This window comes from Diceros bicornis, chromosome 24 (assembly GCF_020826845.1).
Source record: "Diceros bicornis minor isolate mBicDic1 chromosome 24, mDicBic1.mat.cur, whole genome shotgun sequence".
NCBI lineage: Eukaryota > Metazoa > Chordata > Mammalia > Perissodactyla > Rhinocerotidae > Diceros > Diceros bicornis.
The window spans coordinates 44,772,357-44,799,223 of record NC_080763.1 but is presented as its reverse complement, the minus strand read 5'-3'; the positions used below and the strand labels follow the sequence as shown (position 1 = coordinate 44,799,223).

Sequence of the window (26,867 nt, the reverse complement as noted above, 5' to 3'; positions counted from 1 at the left end):
GCAGAGCTTCCCAGGGCCATTTCTCTGCCAGGCACACTGCTCCTAGGGCCAGCTCAACTCTCAGAGCAACACACAGGTTGGATGGGGATGCACCACTCAGAGCCCTCCCAGCCCCCCAACATGAGCCATATCCTGTCCTCACTGCCCTGTGACCATCTGCGTACCCTCCCCGTCTCCCCATCAGAGCCTGAGCCCAGCCATACTTGATGCCCCTCGACAGGCCTGAGGCCCTTAGTGGGCAAAGGGACTTCCAGCTGTGAGCAGGAGAGAGGCTGCAGGCCTAGCCCCCCACCCTGCCAGCCCCTCCCTGCACCCCACCCCCAACTCCCAGGCAGGTGTGGGTCAGAGAAAAGAGGCAGGAAAGGGGTCTGTAAACAATCACGTTGTTGGCACAGCCCTGGGGGAAAGAGCATCAGTAGTCTCGCTGGACCCACAGCCTGGTCGGCCCCGGGGTGGGGCTGGAGGAATTAGAGGGTCCCCTGGGATTTCAGTGAGTAGGGGTGGGTTTGGAGATGACAGAGGTGGCCCTGACACAGTCTTGAAAGTAGAGAAGCCCAGGGCCCTGGGTGTTTGGAGTGGGCAGGTGGAAGCACGGGGGACTTCTGGCCCAGAGAGCAGGGGAGAGTCAAGCCTCAGGGTTGGGGGGCTCAACACCCTCCCCAGAGCACTCATATGGGTCCAGCATGATGATGCGGTCCAAGATGACCAGGAGGCTTCTCCCAGAGATCATCCAGTGCCCTTCAGCCAGCCCTCCCCAGGCAGCCTGACCCTCACTCCGGCATCCATGGCCTAGGGTCACCACGGACCCATTGGTCTGGCGGCTTCCTTTTCCCCACTGGATGTCTTCCTGTTCTCCTCAGTACCTCTGACAGAGGTACTGAGGCCACGCTCAGGCCATGCATTTCTTAGCTGCTCTGGGGCCTTCACTCCAGTCGTGGGCAGGGCAGGCCTGGTCCCCTGCCTCAGTCTGCCTGCTGTGCCTCTGTTAATGCATCCAGGGGCCACATTTGCCCTTGAAGGGTGGCTGCCCTCAGTGCTCAGGGTTCCACCACCAGACTGTGTTCCTGCTGCTGGGCGGGATGCTCAAGGTAAGAAGTGCACACCTTGGGCCACCACCACACACCCACAGGGACCACTCGGACCCAAACACGAGCTGTGGCTTCCCGCCTGCAGAGGACACACATGCACTGCACACACCTCACTGGGGGCCACAGGACAGCGTTGCGGACAGGCCACCTCCGCCGCCACACCCCACGGCTTCCTCCACCTTCGGACTCTCGTGCACGCGCCAGGCGCGCAGAGGGCGGAGGGCCCCGGCAGGCTCCGGCGGGAGGGAGGACGCTCGGCTACAGGTTGGGGTCCTCGCGGCTGCACACGACGCCCGCGTCCTCCTGGTGGTCGCAGTTGTGCGTGCCCACGCCGGCGTGCGTGCACTCCAGCAGGTTGCGCTCGCCGCCCTCGCAGCGCACGTCGTCCAGCAGGATGGGCAGCGCCCGGCCCTCGCCGAACTCGGCGCGCTTGGTGGCCCGCACGACGTGCGCAAAGCCCAGCTGGCGACACACGACGGCGGCGGCCTTGCTGTCCCACGCGTCGTCGCACACGGTGCCCCAGCGTCCGCCCGCGAACACCTCCACGCGCCCGCGGCCCGGGCTCAGCCCCGCGGGCCGCACCAGGCGCACGGCGCCGTTCGAGGGCGCGGGGTCCGCCGTACCCGGCCGCCCCCGCCGCCGCCCGCCGCCTCTCCGGCCCCCAGGCCGCCGGGTGGGCCGTGCCGGCCGCGGGGTGGGCGCGGGAGGAGCGGCTGTGGGGCGGCTGCGGCGGGGAGCGTTGGTAGGAGCCCGCGCTGTGGGCCGCGGGGTGCTCTCCGTCCTTCGGATGAACTCTGCACAGAGGAAGAGCCTGCGGTCAGAGGCACCCTAGCCGCCCCAGCCCACCCCAGCTTTCCATCCAGGAGTGCAGACTCCCGGGAAAGATGTCCTTGTTCCGCCTTCCACTCAGACCCTGAGGGTGGGGTGCCTCTTGGGGCACCAGTGGTGCTTCCTGGGTCACCCTGGCCCCACAGAATGCTGGCCTGGAGCTGGGTGCAAGTTGATTCTTCAGTCATTCTGCAAACATTCGCTGGCAGCTGCTTTGTGCCAGTCTGCTGCTGGGTGTCCCCTCACCCCCAGCCCTGCCCTCCTGGGAGCCCCCAGTCTGGCTGGGGAAGGCCCCTCACACTAAACCCATGAGCACAGTGGAAGGGAAGGGGTGTCTGGGAGGGCTTGTCAGAGCAAGTCTACTCTTTGGTGCACAGGTGAGGAAGCTGAGGCCCAGAGGTAGGGAAGAACTGCTGAGAGTGGGAGGCAAACGGGCAGGAGGGGACTGGGACTGCCCGGGGCCCCGGTGCTCAGGGGAAGCTGTTTCCTCCAGGGTCCCGAGGCTGCCGGCCCCACTGCCCATCACAAGGGGTGGGATGGGAGCTCTCTGGAGGTGGGGCTGGGGCCCACACTGACCAGAGGGGGTGAGGGCAGGACAGGGACCCCTGCCCAGCTAGCCCTTCACAGGGCCTGGACACAGCAGGCGTTGGGAAGCTGAAGTGGACGGTTCCCTCTGTCCCTGTAAGACGTGGCCCTCACACTTGGCCCTCGTCAGCCACAGGGACCAGCCTCACTCTACCTCAGACACTCTGCCAGGCGCCGCCTCCCTCAGGGGAGGCGGGACCCCCAGACCACTCAGTCGCTATGGGGAGGGATCCAGGGCCACCAGCCCAAGCCCTCTGAATCCCCTACCTCAGCCAGTCCTACCTGGAGAACCACTGAGATGGGGGCTGAGAAAGGGCCTTGATACAAAGCCAAGCACAGGCTGGGGCCAGAGCATCAGGACACATCGTGACATGAGCCAGATGCACCGTCCCCCCCAACCTGGCCCCCACTCCACCCACAGGGAGGGACTCGGGCTCCCCAGGCTGCCTGACTTCTCCACTTTGGCTCTTGGACTGCCACCCCCGATGCCCCGACCCCTGCAGTGCACCCTTCCTTTTGCTTCCAGGCTCAACCCTCAGCATCCAGCATCCAGCATCCCCCTCCCCCTTTCCCCAGTTCTGCGTGGTCTGGGGCCCCATGGCACCTGGCACACACTTCTGTCACAGGGCCTGGGATACTAAATGACTTCTCTGTCTGTCTCCCGTGGCCCCAGCATCCAGCACAGAGCGGGTAACTAACAAAAGTGCCAGAAACTGCTGAATGAGTAACTGGAAAACTCGCCAAGGCCCAAAACCAACTGCGGTGAGAATGAACTTCCCAAAACACCGAGCTGATCCCTTTCCCCAGCCTCCCTCTACCCGGAGCACCTCTTCCTCGGGGCTGGGCTGGGCACCCCCACCCACCCAGGTGCCCCACCTCCCCCTTTTCCTGTCCCTCCCACACCCAGTCCGCCAACTGTGAACCTGCTGGGCACACTTGGCCTGCTGAAGTGTGTCCTTTGGCCTGCGGGATGGTTTTTAAAATTTTGAACTAGTTGCCAACATTTTCACATCAGAAGATTGTACGTAAGACTCCGAGAAGGCAGGGACCCTATCCATCTTGCTCAGCGTTACATCCCCAGTATGAAGCATGTGTGTGTGGTAAATGGATGGATGTATGTATGGATGGATTCCCTCCTTGTCTGAAGAACTGGGAGGTCTGGCCACACTGGGTCTCTGTTCCTGCCTAGCTGGGGCCCAGTGGAACAGCCCCTCTTTGGGGCACCCCATTTTCAGTTGGCCCCGGATCCCACAGGCAGTCATTGTGGCTTTGCCTGCACCGCCTCCCTTCTCCCCACCAAACTTGTCAAAATGGAACCATCTCATGCAGGCCCAGCCCAAACGTCCCCTCCCCTAGGGGCCCTTCTTCTAGAATAACTCTTTCCAGTCCTGCTCACACACATTCATATCCTCTTTCTCTGTCCCTCCCGAGAAGTGAGTGCACCTTGCCTGGCATCAGCTATTTCTCCCCTTGCTGTGCCCCCTCTGAGGCCTGTAGCTACTTCGGGGCACTCCCACCCATGGTCTGGGACGGGCACACACCACACAAGTGGATGGGTTTAAGGAGTCCCACCCTCCTTAACTGAATGTCTAATGTGTGCCAGGCGTGGGCTAGGCGCAGGGGCTGAGGAAGGGCATCCAGGTCCAGCTGGGAGGACCCACATCTGGCGGAGGGCGGCTGGGTGTGGGCTGCAGGGGCTGCCCGCGCCCCCTGCGTCCCTATTGGTGGGCACTTACTTTCTTTGGGCACAAAGCGGACGAGCCGGCTCCTCACCTTCACCTGGGCAGGGTGGATCCGACACTTGCCAGGTGGTGCCCGTCTGCCAACACACAGGAGGTCGTGAGTCCCACCCTGAGTGTGCCCCCTGACATCGCTCTCCCCCTGCAGCTGGGCAGGGAGGGGAAGGGCCGGGGTGTACTCAGGTGCGGACAGTAACAACAGTGGCCATCTGTGGAGTACCTACTGTATGGTCTGCAGCCTCCCTGCTGCCCCAGGCCCCCAGGGCTCTAAGAGCGACAGGAATCCCTATCACAGCCTGCGAAGAGCTGGCTCAGCCTCTGCCTGAAGAGCACGGGGGCCAGGGGCTCAGCCTTCCCTGAGCCACTTCTAATTCAGAGCGTGAACTGTCCTTGGAATGTGATCAAATGTCACGGCCCTTCTCCTCCCCAGCCTGCCAGTGCGACTCCTGTAGCTGTCTCAGCAGCCCAATTCCTGCACCCTGCCCTGGCCCCCAACCCCCACAGCCTTTGAGGAGGGTCTCTTTCTGCCCCTCTAGTTCCTGGATTTCTGGTACTGCAGAATCTGAGAGGTTCCTCCACCTGGGGGAACCAGGGAAAGGTCACGACAATCTAAAGAATAAAGTGGGAGAGAGCGAGAGCCTCAGGGCTGACGGCAGAGCGGAGGGATCTGGGGGCCTTGGAGGGTGGGGTTTGAGAGAGCTGGGAGAGAAAAGAGTCAGAGAAGGGTTGCCAGGGCTGTGAATTGGGTCTCCTTTGACATCTTTGAGGGGCACAAGCAAGGAATGGAATCCCATTTTAATTGGGTTTTGGCTGGCGATCTGTGAGTCTTTGAATGGGACCGACCCTATTGTGGGGTGACCCACGTGGGCCAAGACTTCCATGGGTTCCAGCAGCACGAGGGGAAAGCCTGCGGGGTGAAGCAGCCACGGGACACGGGGTGGCTTCCAGACAGCTTGGCAAAAGAGGGAAACCGAGGAGGGACGTGGCCGCTTCCCCCAGAGGTTGAGGGAACACAACCAGGCACACCCACTTCTCGAAGCTGCAGAAAGGGCAGGTTTTCTGGTTGCCTTGAACTCTAAATAATATTCACGCTTCACACAGACCCAGCAGGGTTCTGTTCCTCAAGAGAATTACGTAAAAAATCTTTGCTGCGGGGCCAGCCGGGTGGCGCAGCGGTTAAGGGCGCGCGCTCCGCTGCGGCGGCCCGGGGTTCGCAGGTTGGGATCCCGGGGCGTGCCCCGACGCACCGCTTGTCAGGCCATGCTGTGGCGGCGTCCCATCTAAAGTAGAGGAAGATGGGCACGGATGTTAGCCCAGGGCCAGTCTTCCTCAGCAAAAAAGAGGAGGATTGGCATCGGATGTTAGCTCAGGGCCGATCTTCCTCATAAAAAAAAAGAAAAACAAAAAAACTTTGCTGTGCAAAAGGGTAGGAAATACACCACAAAAATGCCACAGCGGTTATGTTTGGGTGGTAATAGATGACCCCACCCCACGCCCTCCACTTCCCAATTCTTTGTTTTCCAAATGTTCTGTAATGGGGCCCCTATGCAATATATATGCAAAAATCCACATTTATTCCGAAAGAGAAAAATGGAAGAGATGAGAAGGGTCAGGGAGGGAGGGAGGGAAGGGAGTCTAGCCTGCTTCTGGCTTCTCCAACCCATGAGACTGAGCTGGAAAACTCCCTGAGTCCCTGTTGTGGGGGATAATGAGCCGATAGGGTGCTGCCCAAGCCAAAGGAGCTGACGGGGCTAAGGCAGCATCTGGCGTGAATTAGCTGCTCCGTGCATGTGATATTTCCTTAGAGAAGCACTCTTTTTTAAAAAATTGGAAATAACCTAAATGTCCGAGGAATGGGTAAGACAATTACGGCAGAATGACTCAACAGAAAATCATGCAGCCATTGAAAACGATCCTTTTGAGGGTGATGTTGCAACGTAGAAATGTTTATGCAAAATAGGGATAAATGCACAAAGAAAAATGCACAGTTTGCGTGTGCTCCTCTGCAATGACATAAATCCTGGCGCTAGGCAGATAAAGATGGATGAGATCTCAGGAAAATGAAAAGCAGGGCATGAGAGGAGGAAGTGCTGATGCTTTTCATGATAATAGTTATGTCAATAATTAATAGATCCGAGCTTTAAAAAAAAAAGTGTGGTTGGGGTCGGCCGGTGGCGTAGTGGTTAAGTTCACATGCTCCACGTCGGTGGGCTGGGGTTCGCATGTTCCGACCCTGAGCGTGCACCTACGCACCGCTTGTCAAGCCATGCTGTGACAGATGTCCCACATATACAGTAGAGGAAGATGGGCATGGATGTTAGCTCAGGGCCAATCTTCCTCAGCAAAAAGGATGTTCCTCACCAAAAAAAAAAAGTGTGGTCAACAGGGAATGTCCAGAAGCTATCACCGACCACAGGATGCTCAGGAGACATGAAGACTAGATGTAATGTGGGATTCTGGATGGGATCCTGGAGTGGAAAAAGGGCACCAGGGAAAAACTGGAGAAATCCTTTCTTAAAAAGTGTGGAGGGCCAGCCCGATGGCTTAGCAGTTAAGTGCTCACGCTCCGCTGCTGGCGGCCCAGGTTCGGATCCCGGGCGCGCACTGACGCACAGCTTCTCCGGCCATGCTGAGGCCACGTCCCACATACAGCAACTGGAAGGATTTGCAGCTATGACATACAACTATCTACTGGGGCTTTGGGGAAGCAAAAAAAAAAGGAGGAGGATTGGCAATAGATGTTAGCTCAGGGCGGGTCTTCCTCAGCAAAAAGAGGAGGATTAGCACGGATGTTAGCTCAGGGCTGATCTCCCTCACCAAAAAAATAAAAAATTAAAATAAATAAAATAAAAAGTGTGGAGTTACTTCAATTAAAAAAGAAGTGTGGAGTTTAATTAATAGTAATGTATCAATATTGGTTCATTATCTGTGACAAATGCAACATGATAATGTGAGATGTTAAGAACAGAGGACACTGGGTGAGGGGTATAAGGGAAATGCTGTACTATCTTTGCAACTTCTCTGTAAACCTAGAACTATTCTAAAATTGAAAAAAAGAATTATTTTTTAAAAATGTGATGGTGGGGCCTATGTTTCTCAGCCCCCATGCGTATCTCCGGCTCCCACTTATCGTGAAAAGAGCTGGACTTCGAATCCTGCTTTTGAATCCTGGGTCTGCCCCTCACCAGCAGTGTGGGCTTGGCTAGTCACTTCCCCTCTCCCAGCCTCAGTTTTCCCATCTGAACCATGGAGATATTAACAAAACCCATGTCAGGGAGTGTAGAGAGGGAAATGAGGCGATGGAGGAGCTCAGGCAATGCCAAGGGCAGGGACTCACCTGGAGGGGTCGATCACTTTGTAGACCACCCCACGGGCCACGGTGGCACTCGGCACGCCCGTTGACATGAAGTACAGCTCCCCTAACACAAGAAACAGGTGAGGAGTGAGGACACTGTCCCGGCCAGCCTCATGCCACCTACCGCTGGCTCTGAGACAGACCCTAACCTTGGCGAGCCATGAGGGGGGCGTTCCAGGTCAGCGTAGCTCTCCAGTGCCCACAACTGGAAGCCAAGGCTGAGAAAGGCATCCAGAGATGCCCACAGGCCTCTGCAGCGCAGGCTCCCTGGCTGCCAGCTGCTCGGCCCGGACCCGCCAGGCTCTGACCTCCACTCTTGTCTCCTTTGGTGACCCAGGCCCATGCCTGGTCCCTGCCTGGGTTTCATGCCCAGCACCACACACCTCTGGGCACACGTGAGGGTCCACAGCCCAGCTCCCCACTAACTGCTTACTGGCTCTCTGAACCTCAGCTACCCCATCCCCACAGGGGATGCCTCCTAGGGCTCTTACAGGATTAAAAGAGCACAGAGTAACTGCTCCATCGGTATTCGCTATTATTGCTGCTGTTACTGTCATCGTCATCCAGGATCCCCGTCCTGCAGAGTCCTTGAGGCCAGAGTCTCTCTCCACTGACCAACAGGCAGAATACAAGCTCAGGGAGTCCCTGGTGTGAATCCAGCCCCTGCACCTAGCCCCGGGTGAGCGCCAGCAGCTCTGACAGCACCACTCCGAGCCTCAGTTTCCCTCCACCTCTCAGGGCTGTAGTGGAAACGCAGCGAGGAGAGTTGTGAGCACCTGGCGCCATGGACGCTCTCAGCGAATGTGAGTTCTCCCCTCTCCCCTCACCCCCATTCTGCCCCCAGCCCTTGCCCCCACCTGTGCCTGGGCTTCATTATTCCCATCTTACAGGTGAGAAAACAGAGGCTCAGAGAAGTCAAGTGTCTTATCCAAAGTCACACAGCTGGTGAGAGGTTAAGCAAGGCCTGGAACTCAGGAACATCTGCTGCCCCCAAGCCCACACCAACGTAGGACACATGGTGGCTGGGAGGCCCAGACACAGGCACATGTGACTCAACGTGATGGTTCAGCCATGCTAGTACCTTCTGTCCTTGTAGGACAGTGGAAAAGTCTCCCAAAGGGGGGGTGTGGTTTCCCCAAGGAGAGGCCAGACAGACAGCAAGGTGGAGCTTGGAGGAAGGCATGTCCCTGGTGCAGGCAGGGAGGGCGGCATGGGGGTGGGGTCTGAGAATCAAGGCCCAGGAAACCAGGGGAATTCCATGAAGGGGAAGACACTTGAGAGGTGACTTGTGTAACTGGGGTAGACCCAGCTGTGGCGGGGAGCTGGGGGCTGGGGAGGGCAGGATGCGAGTGGTCAATGGCCTCTGACCCCCTCCAGGAGCACCAGCTCTGCTGGGTGGGGGGTAGTAGGCCCACGCAGTGATGATGTAACCTGTGGGAGGGAGCCGGGTATCCTTTCTGGAGAGAGGCCCTTGGGAGCCCGTCTCCTCCCTGGCTGTGAAGCCCTTGCACCTACCCTCCTGTCCCCTGGGGCAACTCGGGGCTCCCTGCACACACTGCTCCCTCAGCTGGAAGGCCTTTCTCCATTGTCTTCCCTTGGCTGACCAAGCTGGAGTTTGAGGCCCTGCTCTGGAGGCCTCCAGGGGCTAGGCTAGGTACAGTACCCGCCCCCCGACCACCACCCCATGACTGGGCATGAATAGTCAGCCTCGGTTTCCCCATCTGTAAAGTGACTGGGTTGGACTGGGCACACTCCAAGGCCCCTTCCAGCCTTAATCTGCTGGGAGCCACGGCCCCAACCCCTGCACGGGCAGGGAGCCCCCAACGACACTGTTAAGCCCCGCCGGAGGCCATGCTGCCCTCTTGATCTCTGCCATGTGGACTGTCCCAGGGGGACACTGGGCCAGCAGAGGTCCTTGTTGAGCAATTTGCAAGTGTCAGAAGAACAGCTAGAGAGACGGGAGCGGGAGCTGGGAGCTGGGAGAGGTTTGTTTGCATTGGACCCCAGGCCTTCCCGGAGCCGCCTGCCTGAGCTCACCGACATGCTGTCCCTGGCTGTCTGTCTCAGAGGGGCCTCCTCCTGGCTGTCCATCACTTGGTGTCACTCAGAGGGCTGAGGAAGGGCCCCTCGGGAACTGTACCTTCCAGGCCCTGCCTCTGTGGAGGAGGGTTGGGGGGAAGGTGCAGAGAGAGCAGCCTTCCTTCCAAAACACCTTAACCCCCTATTGACCAAAAGAAAGGGCTTTCAGGGGCCTGGTGAGCTTGGGGAGGGCAGTGGGGGCTGAGCCTGCCCTTTTGAAAATTTAGATTCTGATGGTTGTCGGTTCAACAAAGGTTTCCCAGACTCGGGCCTGGGGGCTCTGGGCACCAGGCCCTGCAGGGGACACCTTTGAAAGGCCCCCGGGTGGGCGTTGCCTAGCAACCCCGCCAAGCATCCACCAGGCCCCACTGGGGGCCCCTCGGCTTTTGTCCAGGGACAATCCCAGGGCCAAAGACAAAGGCAGGAGGCTGGAGCAGGATGGAGCCTCTGTGGCCCGTCTCCCTCTCCCCTCCCCCATTTCTCGCATTGAAAATGCAAGTGCCTGAATGGGGGACCCCCTAACAGGCAAGAGGCGGTGCCCACCCTCTTTCTGAAGACAATGTGGCTTCATTTTACAGGCCCAAATACATTTTGCCACCAGGAATGGAGGTCTGGGAAGGACTCTTCCCTCACCTGCTGCATTTCCACCATCACCAAGCCTTTCCTGGTCCGCTAACCGCCCCGGACTCCTACCCGTGTCATCCCTCTAACCTTCACAGCAACCCTGCCCAAGGCAGGGAAGATGCTGCTCCCATCTTCCAGATGAGGACTGATGCCCAAGCAAGGTCTCAGGCCCACTGAACCCCTCCCTCCCCAGTCTGAAGGTGATTTCAGGCCTGAGATCCAATCCCTTGAATCCCAGGCCAGAAGGACCCATGGGGTGGGGGGACCAGCCCCAGCCATGATGATGGAGAGCCCTCAGGAGTGCTCACCAGCCTCGTCCTCCGCGAAGGAGATGATGTACGGATAGTAGTTGTTGATGAGGCCCGGGAACTCGCAGGTCTGGCCACGGCCCATGCAGATCTCGCTGTACCGCCACTGGCCTGTCTCTGGGTTCTCTCGGAGGGACATCAGACGCCTACGAAGGAGGATGAGCTGTGGAGTCATGTGTGGCATGGTGCCCAGGGAAACCCCACCCACCATTCCATCCATTCATTCATCTATTATCCACGCAACCAGGACCAGACATAATCTGCAGGGTCTAAAGCAAAATGAGCACATAGGGCCCCTTGTTTAAAAAGTATTAAGAATTTCAAGACATTGAGGGCAGAGCATTATACCAAGTGCGGGCCCTTCTGAGCATGGGGCCCTGTGCAGCTGCACAGGCTGCACATCCATGAAGCTGGCCCTGCATGCAATCTATGTACCAGGGGGAGGAGACCAGCTCGGTCCCTGCCCCCTCAGCTCAGCCCCGCCCACTGACCAGCAGGAGGCAGGCAGGAGCTGACCTAGGTTTCAGAACCCTCCCAGGCTGGCACCCAGGAGTCTGTATATACTTTGGAGCTGCCTCCACTTCAGAGCATGAGATGGAGCTTGGGCATCTTTCAAATATGCTGATCTCGCCCCTTACTCCCGTCACCGCCTGTCGATCACCTGCTGATACTCCAGGCCCTGCTCAGACGGCCCCACTTCTGGGAGGCCCTCCTGCCTGCCCCTGCACTTGGCTTCCCCAGCACTGTGCACAGACTCTCTGAGGCTGGACCGGAGTGGACCGAGTGTGGGTCTGTCTCTCTGACTCGGGTGTGAGGTACTCTTCAACAGCATCGCTCTGGCCCTGGCACAAAGCCTGACCCAGCAGAGGGGCTTGGGAAGAGTTGGCAAAATTAGTTGAATTTCTGTGGTCAGGTGACTTGGCAATTCTGGGGGAGGGCGGAAGGGGATAGGAGAATCGGCGTAAAAACAGGCTTCATCCAGACCCATTTTCCAGATGGGATAGCTGAGTCCCAGAGGTAGACCCCAAGGAAGGGGCGGAGCTGGAAGAAGGATCCAGCATCCAGGGACCCAGGTCAGGATTTTCTCTCAGCTCCAGGTGCAGACGTACTGGCCACAAACCCACCCAGGTCAGCAGCCTGCACAAGGTGAGAATTCTCCTGCCAGCCTCAGATTCCTTACTTCCTCTCCTGAGGAACCCTATTCAGCCACCCTCATGTGCAGAGGCTAGGGTGGGAATAATTAAGAGCCACCAGATATTGAGCACATACTAGATCCTAAATGCCATATATGTATTGACTGATTCAGTCCTCAGACAACCCTAGGAGACAGGTACTATGATCATCTCCATTTTGCAGATGGGGAATGTGGGCACAGAGACGTGAATTAACTGGCTCAAGGTCACACAGCTAATAAGTGTGCCAGGACTCAAACCCAGGCAATCTCAGCTGCACTTTTAAACATCGTGCCAGGTGTATATCTTCTCTGGGCCTCTATGGTCGTCAGTTTTCTCCTCTGTACAATGGGAGAACAAGGTGGTTATGAGGCTCCATAAGTTGCCCTGGGAAGAGTCGGCCCACAGCAGGCTGGGGAGGTATGTTCCGGGTGTGATTCATCCCACCCGCCATGTCCCCACAGCCCCCACACACTCTCTAGCCGCTGGCTGGGTGGAGGAGGTACTGCCATACATACAGGTGGGAATTGGGCAGCAAGGCTCTATGGGCCCCCACAGTCAGTCCTCAGCTGGAGCCCCAGCTCCCCTCTCCCCAGCAGGCTAACCACTCCTGGACCGATGCTCCCTACGGCTCCAGTCAGTTGGTGCAAAGACAGGTCCTGGCTTCCTCAGGAAAGAGATGGCCCCGAGCCTGTCAAGGAAGTTGCTCCTGTTCCCCTACCTTCCACCTCTGCCCTCCCTGCCCCTCAGAACTGCTGTCAGGCTGCTTACCCGCTCATGAAATCGCCGAAAATGTAGAGGCCGTTCAGGTTGGGGTACTCGCAGCCCCGGTACACATAGCCCCCCGTGACAGACTTGCCCAGTTTGTGCGGGTAGGCGAAAATCGGCAGCACGTCGTCTGCAGAGCGGAGAGAAGCCGGGGTGAGTCTGTGGCCTGCGGGTCATCGGTGGGGCCAGCCCCTCGCCCACAACAAACCTTCGTGGTGGTCCCGAGTCTTGCGGGGCAAGGGGATGTGTGGTCACTAGGAAGGCCCACAATGGGGCCCCAGATAGTCACCCAGGGAGGAAGGTGCTTACCGCTTGCAAAGAGCATGGGTTTGCAGGGGTAGAGAGAGTGAGGTGGAGAGCGGAGAGGAGAAGAGCGAGGAGCAGCCCAGCACAGGTGGGGAGAGGGGACGAAGCGAGGGGAGGTCCCGGGGAAGGGCGCGGGGGTCCCCAACGGAGGCATTGCGCACATCCAGTGGGGTGGATCCAGGTCCAAGGGATCCCCAGGGGCGCGGGCGCACAGCTGTGGGGGAGGGGGGACCGATCCGGGCTGGGGAGTCCCCGGGGCGCGGAGAGGGCGGGGGGCGGTCACCCAGGGAGACGTTGGCGCACAGCTTGCGGTCGTAGCACTCGAAGCCCTCGCGGGCGCGCCAGCCGTAGTTGCGGCCGCGCTCCACCAGGTCCACCTCCTCGAACTTGTTCTGGCCCACGTCGCCGCAGAAGAGGCGCCCGCGGCCCGCGCCCGACGCCGGGTCGCCGCGGTCGAAGGAGCAGCGCCACATGTTGCGCACGCCCAGGGCGTAGACCTCGGGCCGCGCGGCGGGCTCGCCCACGAACGGGTTGTCGGACGGGATGCGGTAGAGCGGGCCGCGCTCGTTGCGGTCCACGTCGATGCGCAGCACCTTGCCCAGCAGCGCCGACCTGCGGCCGGGGGAGAAGGCGCCGGCTCGGGGTCGCCCTGTGCCAGGGAGATCGGCCACCGCGGGCGGCGGCAGGGGCCGGGGGCCAACAGCACAAGTCCACCTCTGCTGTGGGGCCAGAGACCCCAGGGGATCAAGTCCTCCGCAGCTCCTTACCAGCTGGGGAACCTCAATCATTCATTCCACACGTATCGGGCACCTGACTGTGTGCCAGGCCCTGTCTCAAGCATTGAACACGCTTGCCATCTATTGCTCCTTTCATCAAAGCTTCTAGGTAGGTGGGTACCACTGTGATCCCCACGTTACAGGTGGGGCCACTGAGCTCAGAAAGGTCACAGAACGTGCCCAAGTGCCACACAGCTAGTAGATGGTAGGGCTGGGGTCCAGCCCAGGCAGAAACGCCAGCTCTTTAGGACAACACTCTTTCTACCCTCCCTATGCCTCACCTGTAACATTAGGTGGTCCCTCTCTTTCCTGCCTTACAGGGTTGTGCCACAGAGCAAAAATGCTCCTAGAAAAATGACTTGTATTTACGGTTTTCATCCAGCACCGTGAATCATGAAGTGTTTGCTGAGTGAATGAATGAACGACTGCAATCAAAGTCAAGTGCACCACACGGAGAGTACAGGTCAGGACTGGGAGAGGGGAGAGGGCGCTGCAGATCTTAGCAGGAAACTGAGGCTGATGTTCCTGCTTTCTCTCCCACACACCCCCAGGGCCTTCCTGAGCGGAACCACAGCCTGTCAGAGAGCAGACAGGCCTCAGTGGAGGTTCAGTTCCTCCCACACTCACCACCCCTACCTCAGCCCAGGTTCTGAGAGGGGGACGACTTGCCAAGTCCCCCAGGGAGCTCTGGACAGAAGCCAGGCCACTCCACGGCGCCATGCAGCTTCTGGGGCTCCTGGAGGGAGAGGACATTAGGTCGTGCCTTCCAGAGCCACGTAGAACAGGGGTTCGGCCCTAACCTCCACGAAGCTCCTAGGGGTGAGTAGCTGCTTGTGGGTTTCATTCGTCACATGACAGAGTGACACACGATGGGGAAACTCTGCAATGTCCTTGAAGATGTACTGAGGAGAACACATCCTTTTTGTCTGTGATTTTTGAGGCACCTATGTAATTACCACATGGTTTTTTCCTTGCCGTTAGCATTTTGCTGTACCCCCTCCAGGCAGGACTGGCATGGTTTGCCCATTTGATGAACTTTGTACCTGTCATTCTCACGCAGTATCAGCACCCACGCATTTCCCCCACCATCAAAGACATCTCACAAGTGTCCTCTATTAATGGTGACAAACGCTCCCACCCAAATAGATGGCCCCCAGTTAATCCCCTATTACCGACATTCAGGTCTTGCCCCAGTGAGCTCCTCCCCTCCCGTACCCTCCAGCCTGCTCGGCACCGAGCTGCAGATTACAGCCCGGAGCCCACACACCACGCGCAGGCTTCCATATGTAAGTGGGCAAAACTCACAGCAGTGAAATTATGTTTTAAGTTCTGTCCAATTATCCACAAATCCTTAATTTCTATTTTCTCAACTTCATCTCTAAACACATCCCAAACACGAGAAAGCTGCAATGATTCTTCCACTGTCACATATGAAAGCACAAGTCACACATTGGGAACACTTTAATTACCGTAATCAACATCACACTCGCTATTTTTACTTTCTGGGCTGAGGAAGGTTGTGTCATTTTGGCTACGAGAGTGGAGGAGGCTGCCCTGAGACTCCTGGATATCCTGGTCTACACTCACAAGACTCTGTGTGTGTGTGTGTGTGTGTGTGTGTGTGTGTGTGTGTGTGAGGAAAGGAATGGCAGCAGGCCATCTGCTCAGGCCAGGAAGTGGGTAATTGAGAGCAAGACTGTGCTTCAATTTCTGGGCCATCCTGGGTGACCCTCGGGGCAGAAAACCCACGGCCCACACGACCCTGCTCCAACCAGCTCACACTCCCCCTCTGGTCTGGGAAGTACGCTTTCCTTACCCTGGTTCCTGCAGGGCTGGGCTGACCAGAGCAAATCTCATCTTCCCAGAGGCTCTCTGATGCCACTTCTCAGGAAGCTGTGACAAGTGGGCTCTGCGCCCAGCCCTCGACAAACATGATCGCCTTTACTCCCCACGACAAGCCTCCCCATGGAGACGATTATTTCCCTCTAACTAATGAGAGCAAGCGACTTGACTGGGGTCCCCAGCTGGCTAGCTGCAGGCTGAGCTAGGGCCCAAAGCCCTTTCTAAGCCCTACACTGCATGGCACCAGAAGAGCACGTAAACCAACCCACCAGCCAGCCCAATCAGAACATACTTGTTTTGGGCATTTCCAAACTTTCCGAAGGGGTCTCCGGCCATCCCGCCATCTCCAGTGAAGATATAGAGGTACCCATCGTCCCCAAAGAGGAGCTGGCCCCCATTGTGGTTCGAGGCTGGTTCTTCAATCTCCAGGATTATCCTAAAAGAAGATTAACCCCCCACCAAAAAAAACCTCAGCCTTCTGCACAGGAGCCAAAAACACAAAACAAGATCACAGCAATTACCATTCCTCTCTCTCGGATGCCATTTCACAGTCGCAAGACTTCATTTCCTTTACAGCAGGTGATTTTTACAAGGATCTGGTAGGCTGGGCAGGGATACTTCACTCCACTGCACCAATGAGGACCTGGAGGCTCAGAGAGGTTGAGCAACTTGCCCAAGATCACACAGCCCATAGGTAGCAGATCCGGGACTAGAATTCAGGTCTTCTAGTTCTGGTCTAGTGCTTTTTCTACTGCTCCCCACTGCTAGCACCTGCCCTGTTATGATCACGTGAAACTGTTGACCCCATCACCGGCACAGCTGGTCTCTTCATCATCATAACTACCCACACGCCAGCCACTTCAGCTGAGCATTTTCTACACAGTCCCTCATTTGTCATTTACCATAACTTCTGAGGAGGTGGGCTGGATGGTGTGGGTGTGCTCAGCTCTACACTCACCCCTCAGCCACCTCCTTTACTGCCATGGTGGGAAACCTTCCACTCTACTGCCAGCCAGCTGGCATCTGGTTACAGCTTGCCCATGGAGAGTGGAAGGCAAGTGGAGGGGAGAAGCCATGTCTCCCGGGCTTCTGGCACTGCCTCCAGAAGTGCGGTTGAGGAGATGGCAACAGTGGCTGGTGAACGTGGACTCCTGGGTGTCTGCCCAGACAGCTGGGTACTGGGGCAGCAAACTCAGCAGCACAGACTGTTCCCTGTTCTTCCTCTAGCTTCTTGTGGTTACTAACCTTCAGGTAACTCAACCTTCCCTTTCCCCTCTGCAGCCCTCCCAACACCTGTGTAGACGACTCCTTGTATTAAATTCCCTCCGACCAAAACGCTTAGGCTGGTTTAGGTTTTCTAGTATTGGTCACGGATCTGTTAATCCCTTATTAATACAGATAAGAAAAGAGACCAAGTAACTTGAACCCAGGCTTTTGGCTCCTTCAGAGCCAAGATGAGAAGGCTTTCTGTTTCGAGGCCGACACCCATGACTTGGTGAGCAGTACACAGCCCCGAACTCCAGATCCTCCTCCATAAGGAGGACAACTCAGACTGTTGGCCATCCACTTCCCATTGGAATCCCAGCCCTGGGAATAGAGACTGACAGCTGACTCAGCCAAGGGCGACCACTCATTCCTGGCCCTGCCCTGAGCCAGCCATACCTACCCCTCCCCCTGCATGAGTCAAGTTCCAGGCTTGTACTTGTGAGGTCCCCAGAGGACCCTCACTGAACTCTCACTCCAAAATATGTTCATCTGTATATGTTGTGTATATCCACCTTCAGTCTTTATCAGGAATCAGCTTTTAAAAGTCACTATTGAAGACACATCCGTTCTGTCCCTCTGTCTCCCCTCTGTGAGATCCATGTAATAAACTTGGTCTCTCTTGGAGAACTGGTTGTGCAATAAGATGAGAATTATGTTTTCTCCTTTTACTCTGGCTGCCAGGAAGCTCACAGTCAAAATTAACGCTTCATGACAAGATCAATATTTGCCCTCACAGCCAGCATATTTGATTCCTTCTCCTTTGTATACTTTCCCTGTCGAGATTTTACAGGTTTATCAAATTCGTGCTGTGCTGTTATTTGCCTATTTGCCCTCAGATCCAGTCCTGGCCCTCCTCCTAACTGCTCTCTACTTCAGAGGGCCAGCTCTGCAAACTACATTTCCCATGCTCCTTTGCTAGCTGGCCTCTAGCTAGGTTCAGCCAATGGAAGGCACTGGCAGGAGGTTGGAGGGCGCGAGGAAGGGAGAAGCCAGGGTATTTCCTCCATCTCTTTCTCTGCTTCAGGCAGCATCTTGGCAGTAGCCGCACCTTCTCCCTGGCTCCAGTTCCCCCTGCCAGGCCCGCCCAGGTCCAGCTTCCACCAAGGGTCCCCAGCTCCGGGGCTGCAGTAACCCCACCCCTCACTCTGTCTTTCCAGCCCAAGAAATAGAGGCAGCATCCTTCAGTTGTTAAACTCAGAGCCGCCTCCCTTCTTCCCCAGGTTGCTCTTTCCTCCTTTCTAACACCTGAGTGACTAATTCCCAGTATCAGATTCTGCCTATTGAATTGCCCGGTCCATGGTTTATTTTTCTACTGGACTCAGCGATGCGTAAGCCCTTCATGCCGGCCAGGTCAAACCCATTTTAAAATCAGCTGGGACATAAATAATACACAGGGAGGAGGCTCGGTCTTGAGAGGAGCAGAAGCTGGGAGGCAAGGAACGGATACACCTGCTGAGGGCAGGGAGGGGCAGAGGGTCCAGGGGACGAGAAGAGGGAGGTGGGGCTCACCCCCGGGGCCTTGGGCCATAGCAGACAGGGTGGGGCCTGGGATGGGCTTGGGAGACAGACCAGGGTCCCAGCTCTGACGCCTCCTAGCTGTGTGACCTAGTACAACAGGTCCTTTCATCTGTCTAAGCCTCTGCGTCCTCATCTGGAAAATGGGGAAAATAATCTTGACCTCACTGGGCTTTTTGAGAACCAAATGAAATGACCCATCTAAAGTGCCTGATCCAGGAGCTTGGACGTGACCCTGTAATGTCTGTTTGGCAACTGTCCCTCCCCCGACCCCCAGAACATGGGGTTCAGCCCCCTCACTGGGCATGATATTCAAAGTATTTAACAACCCGTGTGGCCCACACTGTGAACCAGCACGGTCATACACCAGTGCTCCTGCGTGCGTGCCGGCAGATTTCAGCCCTGCCCCTCCCGGCCTGGGCTCCCCGGGAAACACCTCTCAGACTGGTGGTCCACGGTGTTCATGTCGTCCTCGGAGACCCTGAACTCGCTGATGCGGATCCACTCGTCAAAGTCGACCCCCACCGAGTAGTAGACATAGAGCTTGCCATTGTGCCGGAAGCTGGGGTGGAAGGCGATGCCCAGGAAGCCCCGCTCGTCGCCCTCCCAGGGCGAGGTGAGCACGGCCCGGCTGATGTTCAGGAAGGGCTTCTCGAGCCGCGAGCGGTCGGGCAGGTAGGCCCACACCAGCCCCAGCTGCTCTGCTACGAAGAAGCGGTGGGTGCCGTCGCGGGCGTGGACCATGGCCACGGGGTTGCGCAGCCCGTTGGCCACCTCCTCCAGGCACAGCTGCAGGCAGCCCTTGGCGTCGGCCAGCACGCGGCCCAGGTTCGAGTTGAGGTTCTCGTTGACCAGCAAGCGCGGGAAGCAGTAGTCCACATCGTCCAGGGACAGGTAGCGGCAGAACTTGGCGCGGTTGCCCTCCAGCGCCCAGAGCTCGCGGTCCGGCGAGAGGTGGCGGAAGAGGCCCCGGCAGGTCTGCCACACGTCCAGGCAGTAGTCCTCGCAGAGCCCGGGCACCGTCCGCAGAGGTGTGGACGGGTCCTCGGCGTCATAGAGGTGGGCGGCGTAGGGCGAGCACTCCTGCGGGGACAGGGATGGCTCAGGGTGCTTTGTGGTGGCACTTGCCAGCTATGTGAGCTGAGGCGGGTCACCCCACCTTCTAGAACTCAGGCTGCTGATCCATAAAATGGGGACAATGCCATGCGCGTATTATGATTGGTTTCAACTATAGCAGGGCTGTATCCCCTCCCCCTCTTTCCTTTTCTCTTGCCTAATGCTTCTGTTAGAACAAATAACCACAATATTCTTACTACTCCTAATAACGAAAGCCTCAGCAGCTACTCTTGAGCACCTACCGTGTACCAGAAAGGATCTGAGGCACTTGTATATACTTCCTCTTTTTTGGTGAGGAAGATTGTCCCTGAGCTAACATCTGGGCCCCTCTTCCTCTATTTTGTATGTGGGTCGCTGCCACAGCATGGCTTGATGAACAGTGCGTAGGTCCGTGCCTGGGATCCGAACCCACGAACCCCTGGCCGCCAAACAGAGACTATGAACTTAACGGCTATGCCACCGGCCTGCCCCTAGACTTCCTCTTCTAATATGATGCCTCTGCCCCATATCTGCATGATTTATTTACTCCTTCACTTTACTTAGGGCCCTAAATAAAGAGGGGCACCTCCCGAGAGGTCTTCCCTGACCACCCATCCACAACCCCGTTTCCCCCGGCCTCTCATTGGGCTTAAAAAAACAAAACATCAAAAAGCTTAACATTCCTTGATAGTATAATAAAAACTAATGTTTACATGTGTATTGTCTGTCTTCCTCAGAATATAAATTCCCTGAGGGCAGGAATTTTGCCTGTCTTGGTCACTCCCTATCCCAGAGCCTACAACAATGCCTAGCACATAGTAGGCCTGTAGTGGAGGCTGGAGGAAGGTGCCAAACAGTAACCTACCCCTGGCCAGCCCTTAACGGTGAATAAGGGCTTCTACCTCCAGAGCCCACGAGGGAGAGAGTGCTACAGATGGGGAGACTGAGGCAAGGCCCTGGTGCCATTCAGGGCCATTCAGTCAGTGGAGGAGTCTGGGTTTGGTCTCGGGCCGACCCCCTCTCCCCAGCAAGGGTACGTGTGCGAGTGCATGGTAATGCCCAATGCCCACAGGGACCCCTGACCCAGGTCGTGTGCCAGAGTGGACAGCTGGGGTTGGAGGGCAGGAGGGAGAAGCGGGGTCTTTCACAGCTCCCCTGGCTGGCTCCTACCTACACACCCCCAAGCCTAGTTAAGTGCCCCCCACGCTGCGGCACCTTCCCTGCACCCCACCTGCCCAGAGGCCTCAGCTCCCCCACCTTTGTAAGGACCTCCCTCGGTCAGAGTGCCCGACCTGCGCAGGTGTAATTATTTGACTGTGTCTGACACACCCCCCTCCACCATAAGCTCCCCAGGCCAAGGCCTGGTATGACTCAGCTGTGGGCCCCCGGAGGCCTCGGGGGTGCTCCTCCCGAGGTAGGGGAGGCACTGACAGGAGCACACACTCCCCCTCCCAGGCAGGGCCAGGCCAGGTTCCAACAGGAACCACCCAGGAACCACCTCCAGGGACAGTGGGTGGCAGGCTGCCCTCTTGGCTGTGTCCTCAGGCTCCAGGCCAGGGCCGCTCCCTCCCGTTACACGATTGTGGCTTTTGGTCATGCCACCGCCTGTCCTCCTGGCCCGTCTACTGCTACTGTGGGGCTGTGGCCACTTGGTGATATGTGCCTGCGGGTCGGGTCAGTCACTATCCCAGGCGTGACAGGGACGCCATGTTTCACAAGCACCACTCGGCCTACAAGTGGGCCAGATGGCCGGGTCCGGGCCACTGTGCAGGGTCGTCCCTCCCACGGCTCCACTGGAGCCTCCTGTGAGTCCAGCCAGTGGCTGTGACTGGACCACGGAGGGTCCGTGTGCACACACCTCATTGACTCTTTGCAAGGTAGGGACATCGTGACTCCTATGTGTAGATGAGGAGGTGAGGCTCAAAGAAGGCCATGTGCCGAGAAGCGACCAAGCCAGGGCTCAGACCCAGGCCTCGTGACGCCCAGACCGGGGCTCTTCCCTGATCAGTCAGCAACGTTTCATTCAACAAGTGTATACTGGACACCGACTATGTGCCAGGCACTGTGCTGGGCTCCAGAGACACAGCGGGGAGCAGAACAGACTTCTGGAAGCCAATCTGAGCACCCTCCACTCATCAAAGCCCAGCTCAGAACTAGAGAGAGCAAGGAGGGCCTCCAGGGAGCCAGGGGGGAATTTCAGCATCCATGCCTCAAAGCACTGGGTCTGGCAGGCCCTTACTTATGGCCCATGAACTCTTACTTACTCACAATGCAAACCTGGGGCCCAGCCCTGAGTAGTCCAGAAGCAGGAAATGACAAGAGGGTGCAGGGATTGCTGCTGGCAAGGGGGACAATCAACAACTAGCCTCACAGTGGTCAGCGGGGAAAGGCAGCAGAAAACCCTTGGAAAACCAACCCGGTATCACACCGCTCAGCTGCTGGGCCATTCAGCACAGAGACAAACAGCTTGCCTACTTCACCGCCCAAGGATGCCACTGTCCACTCGCTGACACTCAGGACTCATGGTGCCGAGTCCCACAGGCTTCTAATGTCCACCACCTATTCTTTAGGGAGACCGAGTCTTGGTGCACAATGTTCTCTTGTAGGACATTCCCTCCTTGCCCACTTCTGCATCTGCTAAACTGCTATGCAAGTCTCAAGGCCCAACTCAAAAGTATTCTTTTACTCCTCCGTTGTCCCAGGAACCTGACTCCCCCTGGGCCCATCTGGATAGTCTCACAGCCCTCTGTGCATATCTCAGAGACAACATGCACCAAATTGTAATTCTGCAGCTTGTGGGGTGAGCTCTCCGCTTCTGCTGTCACCTCACCATTGCCAGACATGGCTCAGCTGGTCTCCTTAGCTAGGACTTAATTATCTCTTTGCATTCTGTCCACCCCACAGACAGTGGGACCCTCCAGGGCAGGGACCCCAGGGCCCAGCACACAGTGGGGCTTCAAGAAGGCAGGCAATATGGCAAAGTGCTTAAGAGAAGGGCTTTGGAGTCACAGCACACTGGAGACTGAGTCTACCATTCCCTGTGTGACCTTGGGCAAGTTTCTTAACCTCTCTGTGCCTATGTCTTCATCTGTAAAAGGGAAAAGGAATTCCAATATCATAGAGCTGTTAGGAGGAATAAATTGAGATGATAATTGTATTTGTTCAGTGAATGCTCAAACAAAATGGGCTATCGAGATGTAACTCAATGTTCCCTCCTCCAGGAAGTCTTTCCTGACTTTTCCAGGGAAAGTCTGGTCTTTCTCCCTCTGCCCCCTTAGTATTCGGTCACCCTTGGGAAGGCTTTTGTGCATTCTGGTAATCTGTGTGTCTGTCTCTTGAAGTGAACAAGGGGACTTTAGAGGCTGGGCCAGCAACTTGCCAACTGCCTCTAGGCCCAGCACGCAGCCCAGGGCCAACTTCTCACAGGCCCTGGGGAAATGTCTGCCCAGTACATGAGACTGCAGAGTACGTTCCACATAGATTTCCATCAGAAACCAGGCTTTGATGACTTCAGGTTCTCAGGGAGGCAATCTCAGTTATAGGGTAAGTTCATCATGTGCAATGACTCACTCCAACTACACTGGGGACCAGATGCCACATGTCACAAGCTGTCTTTTCTCCTGATGACACAGGCATCAGCTGGATGAGGGCAAAGCCCCAAGAAAGAGTGAGAAGGGGCCAGGAAGGACAATTGCCCTCCAGGCTAAGGAGCCATCCTGGGTATCTGTAGGAGTTGTGGGTGCCAGAGGGGGGCAGGCTCTGGAGGGGACCGTGGGTGTGATGGGGCAGGCTCTGGAGGGGACTTTGGGTGCGGGCATGTTTCATGGTTTCTCTCCTGTCTGGAGTCCATCTCCCTAAGGCAGATGTGAATGCCTGAATACCATTATTGACTGAAACTTGTAAATAAGGCGCTTCAGCCACCTCCCTCAGTGGAAATCAGGAGGCGCTGAATCCAGACGCAGCCTTGGCTGACAGAGAGGGCAGTCTTCTGGCCAGCGCTCTCCTGCCCTCCCACAAGGCCCTGCCAGGGAACTGTGATCCAGCCTCTGCTTCTCTCTCCAACCTCACTCCAGACATGAGGTCACTCCCAGAGACGTCTTGGTGAGGTGCTAGCGGCCATTCCACCGCTGGTTGCTCAAGGCCAGGCGGTCCTGGGAAGGTTCCCAAGGAGAGAGGGGAGCCTCCGGCCAGGAGAGGGGTAGTGGACTGACCCTTCTCTTCCTCCTCCTCAGACCTGCCCACCGTATTTGCCCTGCGGAACCCGGCACGTGGTAAGTGCTCCATAAACAAATGCGGAGTGGACGCATGAACCCTGCTATGTGACCGGGGCTGGGAAGACCACAAGACCCGGTCCTGAGGAGCCCCCAGGCTGGTGAGGGAGGTGGATGCTTGACCAGACCATTCTGACTCTCCTGAGATGCACAGCATGGGAGCTCAGTGAGTGGCCCCCCCTTTGCATTCTGGAGCTCCCCAGGCCCGCATCCGCTCCCGGCCCCTCTTATGTCCCACCCAGATGGCCTGCTCACATTGGCAATGAGTGTAGTCCAAGTGCCCACCAAGGCCACCACTGGGCTGTGTGACCACAGAGCAAGTCCCTGCCTCTCTGGGCCTTCCCTGAATGGGCCTCTGGGCCTAGCTCAGTCCACACCCAGGGCCGGGCAGCCAGTGGGGAGCAAGGAGACAGTAGAGAAATCCAACCTGAATGGTCCACTGAGCCCCTTGTGTGTGTCACTTAGTCTGTCCATGTGACAACCCTGGGGGGTGGCTAAGATTGCCCCCATTTTAAAGATGATGCAACTGAAGTGCAGCGGCGACCTGCCCAGGGTCACGCAGCCAGGAAGGGGCAGAGCCAGGATCAAACTCCGGTATGTCTGACTCCAAGCCAGCCCCCCCCCCCCCCCCCCCCCCCCCCGCTCCCCACAGCGCCTGCCCCCTGCTGGCTGAAGGCTGGGACCCTGCCCTGTCCCCCTCCTGGGACCCCCTCCACCCTCAATCCTCTCACTGCCTCTCACCGTGATCCAGCCCGGTGCTGCGCCAGGGCCAGCCTTAGTGCTTCCCAGTCTTGACCCCATTACCGGCCCGGGTTCCTGTCAGACACCGGGAATCACACCCACGCAGGAGGAAAACGAACAGCTAAAGCACATTCTGCCGCCGCACCTGCCCTCGGAGGGGAGGTGCGGTCAGAGAGGTTTCACCAAAGAGGTGCCACTCAGGGGGTCCTGAAGGATGAGAGCGCCTCTGCCGGGTGGGCGCCATTCCAGGGAGGGGCACAGCACGAACGGGGTGGGGGCCAGGAGCGCCTGGGGCATCGCGACTGGGGCATCAGAGGCTGCCCCCTCAGGGCGGGGGAGGGGCCCTCATTGGGAGCAGTGTCCCCCCAACCCCGTCGACAAACCCAAGCTAGATCGTTGACCGTGGCCTCTGCAGGGTCCCGCGGCTCCAACGTCCCCGGGGCAGCGCGGGGGAGCGCTGAGGGGACAAAGGCTTCCCACTCTGGTGCCCGGATAAGGACGGGCTCCCGGGGCAGTGGGGGGCCGACTCCAGGAGGTCCCGGGGCAGAGGGGCCCCCAAACTCAGGGAGTGATGACATCATCTGTCCATCCCTCCTGCTTCAGGAGGGGAAACTGAGGCCCAGAGAAGGCCCAAGTCACAAAGTGAATGGCAAAGCCCAGGGCCGTCCCAGGATGCCCGTCTCCTCGCCCCGCGCCAAATTACTCGCGCTGGGGGCCTCGGGTTCCAAAGCCTGCTGCCCAGTCTGGATGCTCTCCCCAGCGGGCTCGCCCCGCCGCCCTCCCCGCGGCGCCCGAGGCCGGCGCGCGCCCGCTCACCTGGCACAGCAGGTCGAGCGCGTAGCCGGCACACGCGGCCCACTCGGCGGCGTCCACGCGTGCCGCCAGGGCCCCGAAGCGGCGGGCCAGCGCCGCGTCGTGCTCGGGGGCGCAGCAGCCGAAGGCCGAGTACTGCGTGCAGAAGCGCAGCGGCTCCGGCGGCCGGAAGGGCGGCCTGAAGTCCAGGCACTGCGGGTGCGCCGCCGCCCCGAGCGCCCGCAGCGCCAGCAGCGCCAGCAGCGCCAGCAGCGCCCCGGCCCCGGCCCGCCGGCCCGCCATGCCGCCGCCGCCCGCTCCGCCCCGGCCCGGCCCGGCCGGCGGAGGAAGAGGCGGAGGGAGGGCGCCCCGGGCCCGGCGCGGCCCCCGGGGAGCCGCCGGCCGCGCCCTGAGCGCCCGCCTCCCGCCTCGCCCGCACCCTCTCGGAGCGCTCCGGCGGCGGGGAAGGGGCGGGCCCACCCTGCAGGGCCTCGAGTTTGGGGACCTCTCCTGCCAGGAGGCCACCTCTGGCCGGGGACACCCGGCGAGACTGAAGGAAGAGGGCGCGGCACAGAACTCGGAACACTGCACCACCTCTGTTCCTGCTGTTCGGGCAGCGCCTTCTCCCTGGACCGGGAGCCTTTCCAAATACAGTGGCAGTGGCTTGGCCTCCTGGGGTCCGGGTGCGGACTGTTTCCCGTTTCCGCCTGGGACGCAGCTTCCCTCCCCGGGGGCCATATAGCCCAGGAGGTGCAGGAACCCGGGGCGGGAGGCCTGGACTCCTGGGTTCCAGTCCTACCTCTCACCCGGCTAGGGGAGGGACACAATGGAGCCAGTGGCTGGGAATTCTCACGGAGTCGCTTAAAAATGGGGATGCAGCAGGTTAAAGGGGAGGTGCTATTGCCCCGGGAAGCACAAGAAGTGAAACCTAGGCCTGGGCGTGGGGAGGGAGGATGCGGCAGCTTCCAGAGTCCACCTTGGGCCCCCACCCCAGGCTTCTTCCCTTTCTCCCCTCCTGGACCAACAGATTCCCCTACAGCCCGAACTGCTGGGCCTCCTCCCTCCCACTCCTGCCTACCTCCCGGGTGGGCATCCAGCTCTCCATCCTGCAGCCCCCACCCAGCTTCTGCCCTAGATCACTCACTGGGTTATAGGTTTCATCATACAGATGAGGGAGCACAAGCCGCCAGAGAGTCAGGAGCTTGCCCAGCGTTTCACAGCGAGCTGGTACTGGACAGCCCAAGTGTGTGTCTCCGTTTCTGCTCGGACACTTAAAGAGCTTGAAAGTTCTCGCTCCTGCCCTGCCAATAAGCAAAAAGCTGCACAAACTGAAAATCAATGATTTTTCTTAGACCCACTAGAGAACGGAGGTCCCAGGGCCAACTGCCACTCCAAAATCTGGAGAGAAGCAGATCCAGAGTCACAGCTGAAGTCTGCTCACCTGGAGCAGACAGTATTGGAGCCATAAACTGGCAGGGCAGCTTAAATGGTTATTTTGACAAATTGCTGGGGGCTGAGTGTGCACTAGTATGAGACTGAAAAAACTCCTGGGGGTCACAACCTAAGAGGGAGGGCATAGTTTTATGATTTACCTCCAGAAATCTCCCCAAACCCCCCATGGCTCATGCAAGGGGAGGGGAAAGTTGCCATTGTGAAACCCACCCACAGCGTTCTCGGTAACAAAGGCCTGCTCTCCAGGAATCAAGGCTTCACCAGG

General features: G+C 58.1%; 1 protein-coding gene across 1 annotated transcript; it reads right to left on the bottom strand.

Annotated features, from left to right (window-relative positions):
- Positions 1 to 884: 884 nt before the first annotated feature.
- HHIPL1 (HHIP like 1) lies at positions 885 to 25,523 on the bottom strand. The gene is made up of 9 exons (XM_058567683.1): positions 25,175 to 25,523; positions 18,688 to 19,334; positions 15,763 to 15,906; positions 13,136 to 13,464; positions 12,550 to 12,676; positions 10,607 to 10,752; positions 7,578 to 7,659; positions 4,238 to 4,320; positions 885 to 1,882 (listed from the first exon to the last, which is right to left on the bottom strand). Exons 1-9 carry the CDS (start codon positions 25,451 to 25,453, stop codon positions 1,347 to 1,349), a joined length of 2,373 nt encoding a protein of 790 aa, XP_058423666.1. The 5' UTR covers positions 25,454 to 25,523; the 3' UTR covers positions 885 to 1,346.
- Positions 25,524 to 26,867: the final 1,344 nt, after the last annotated feature.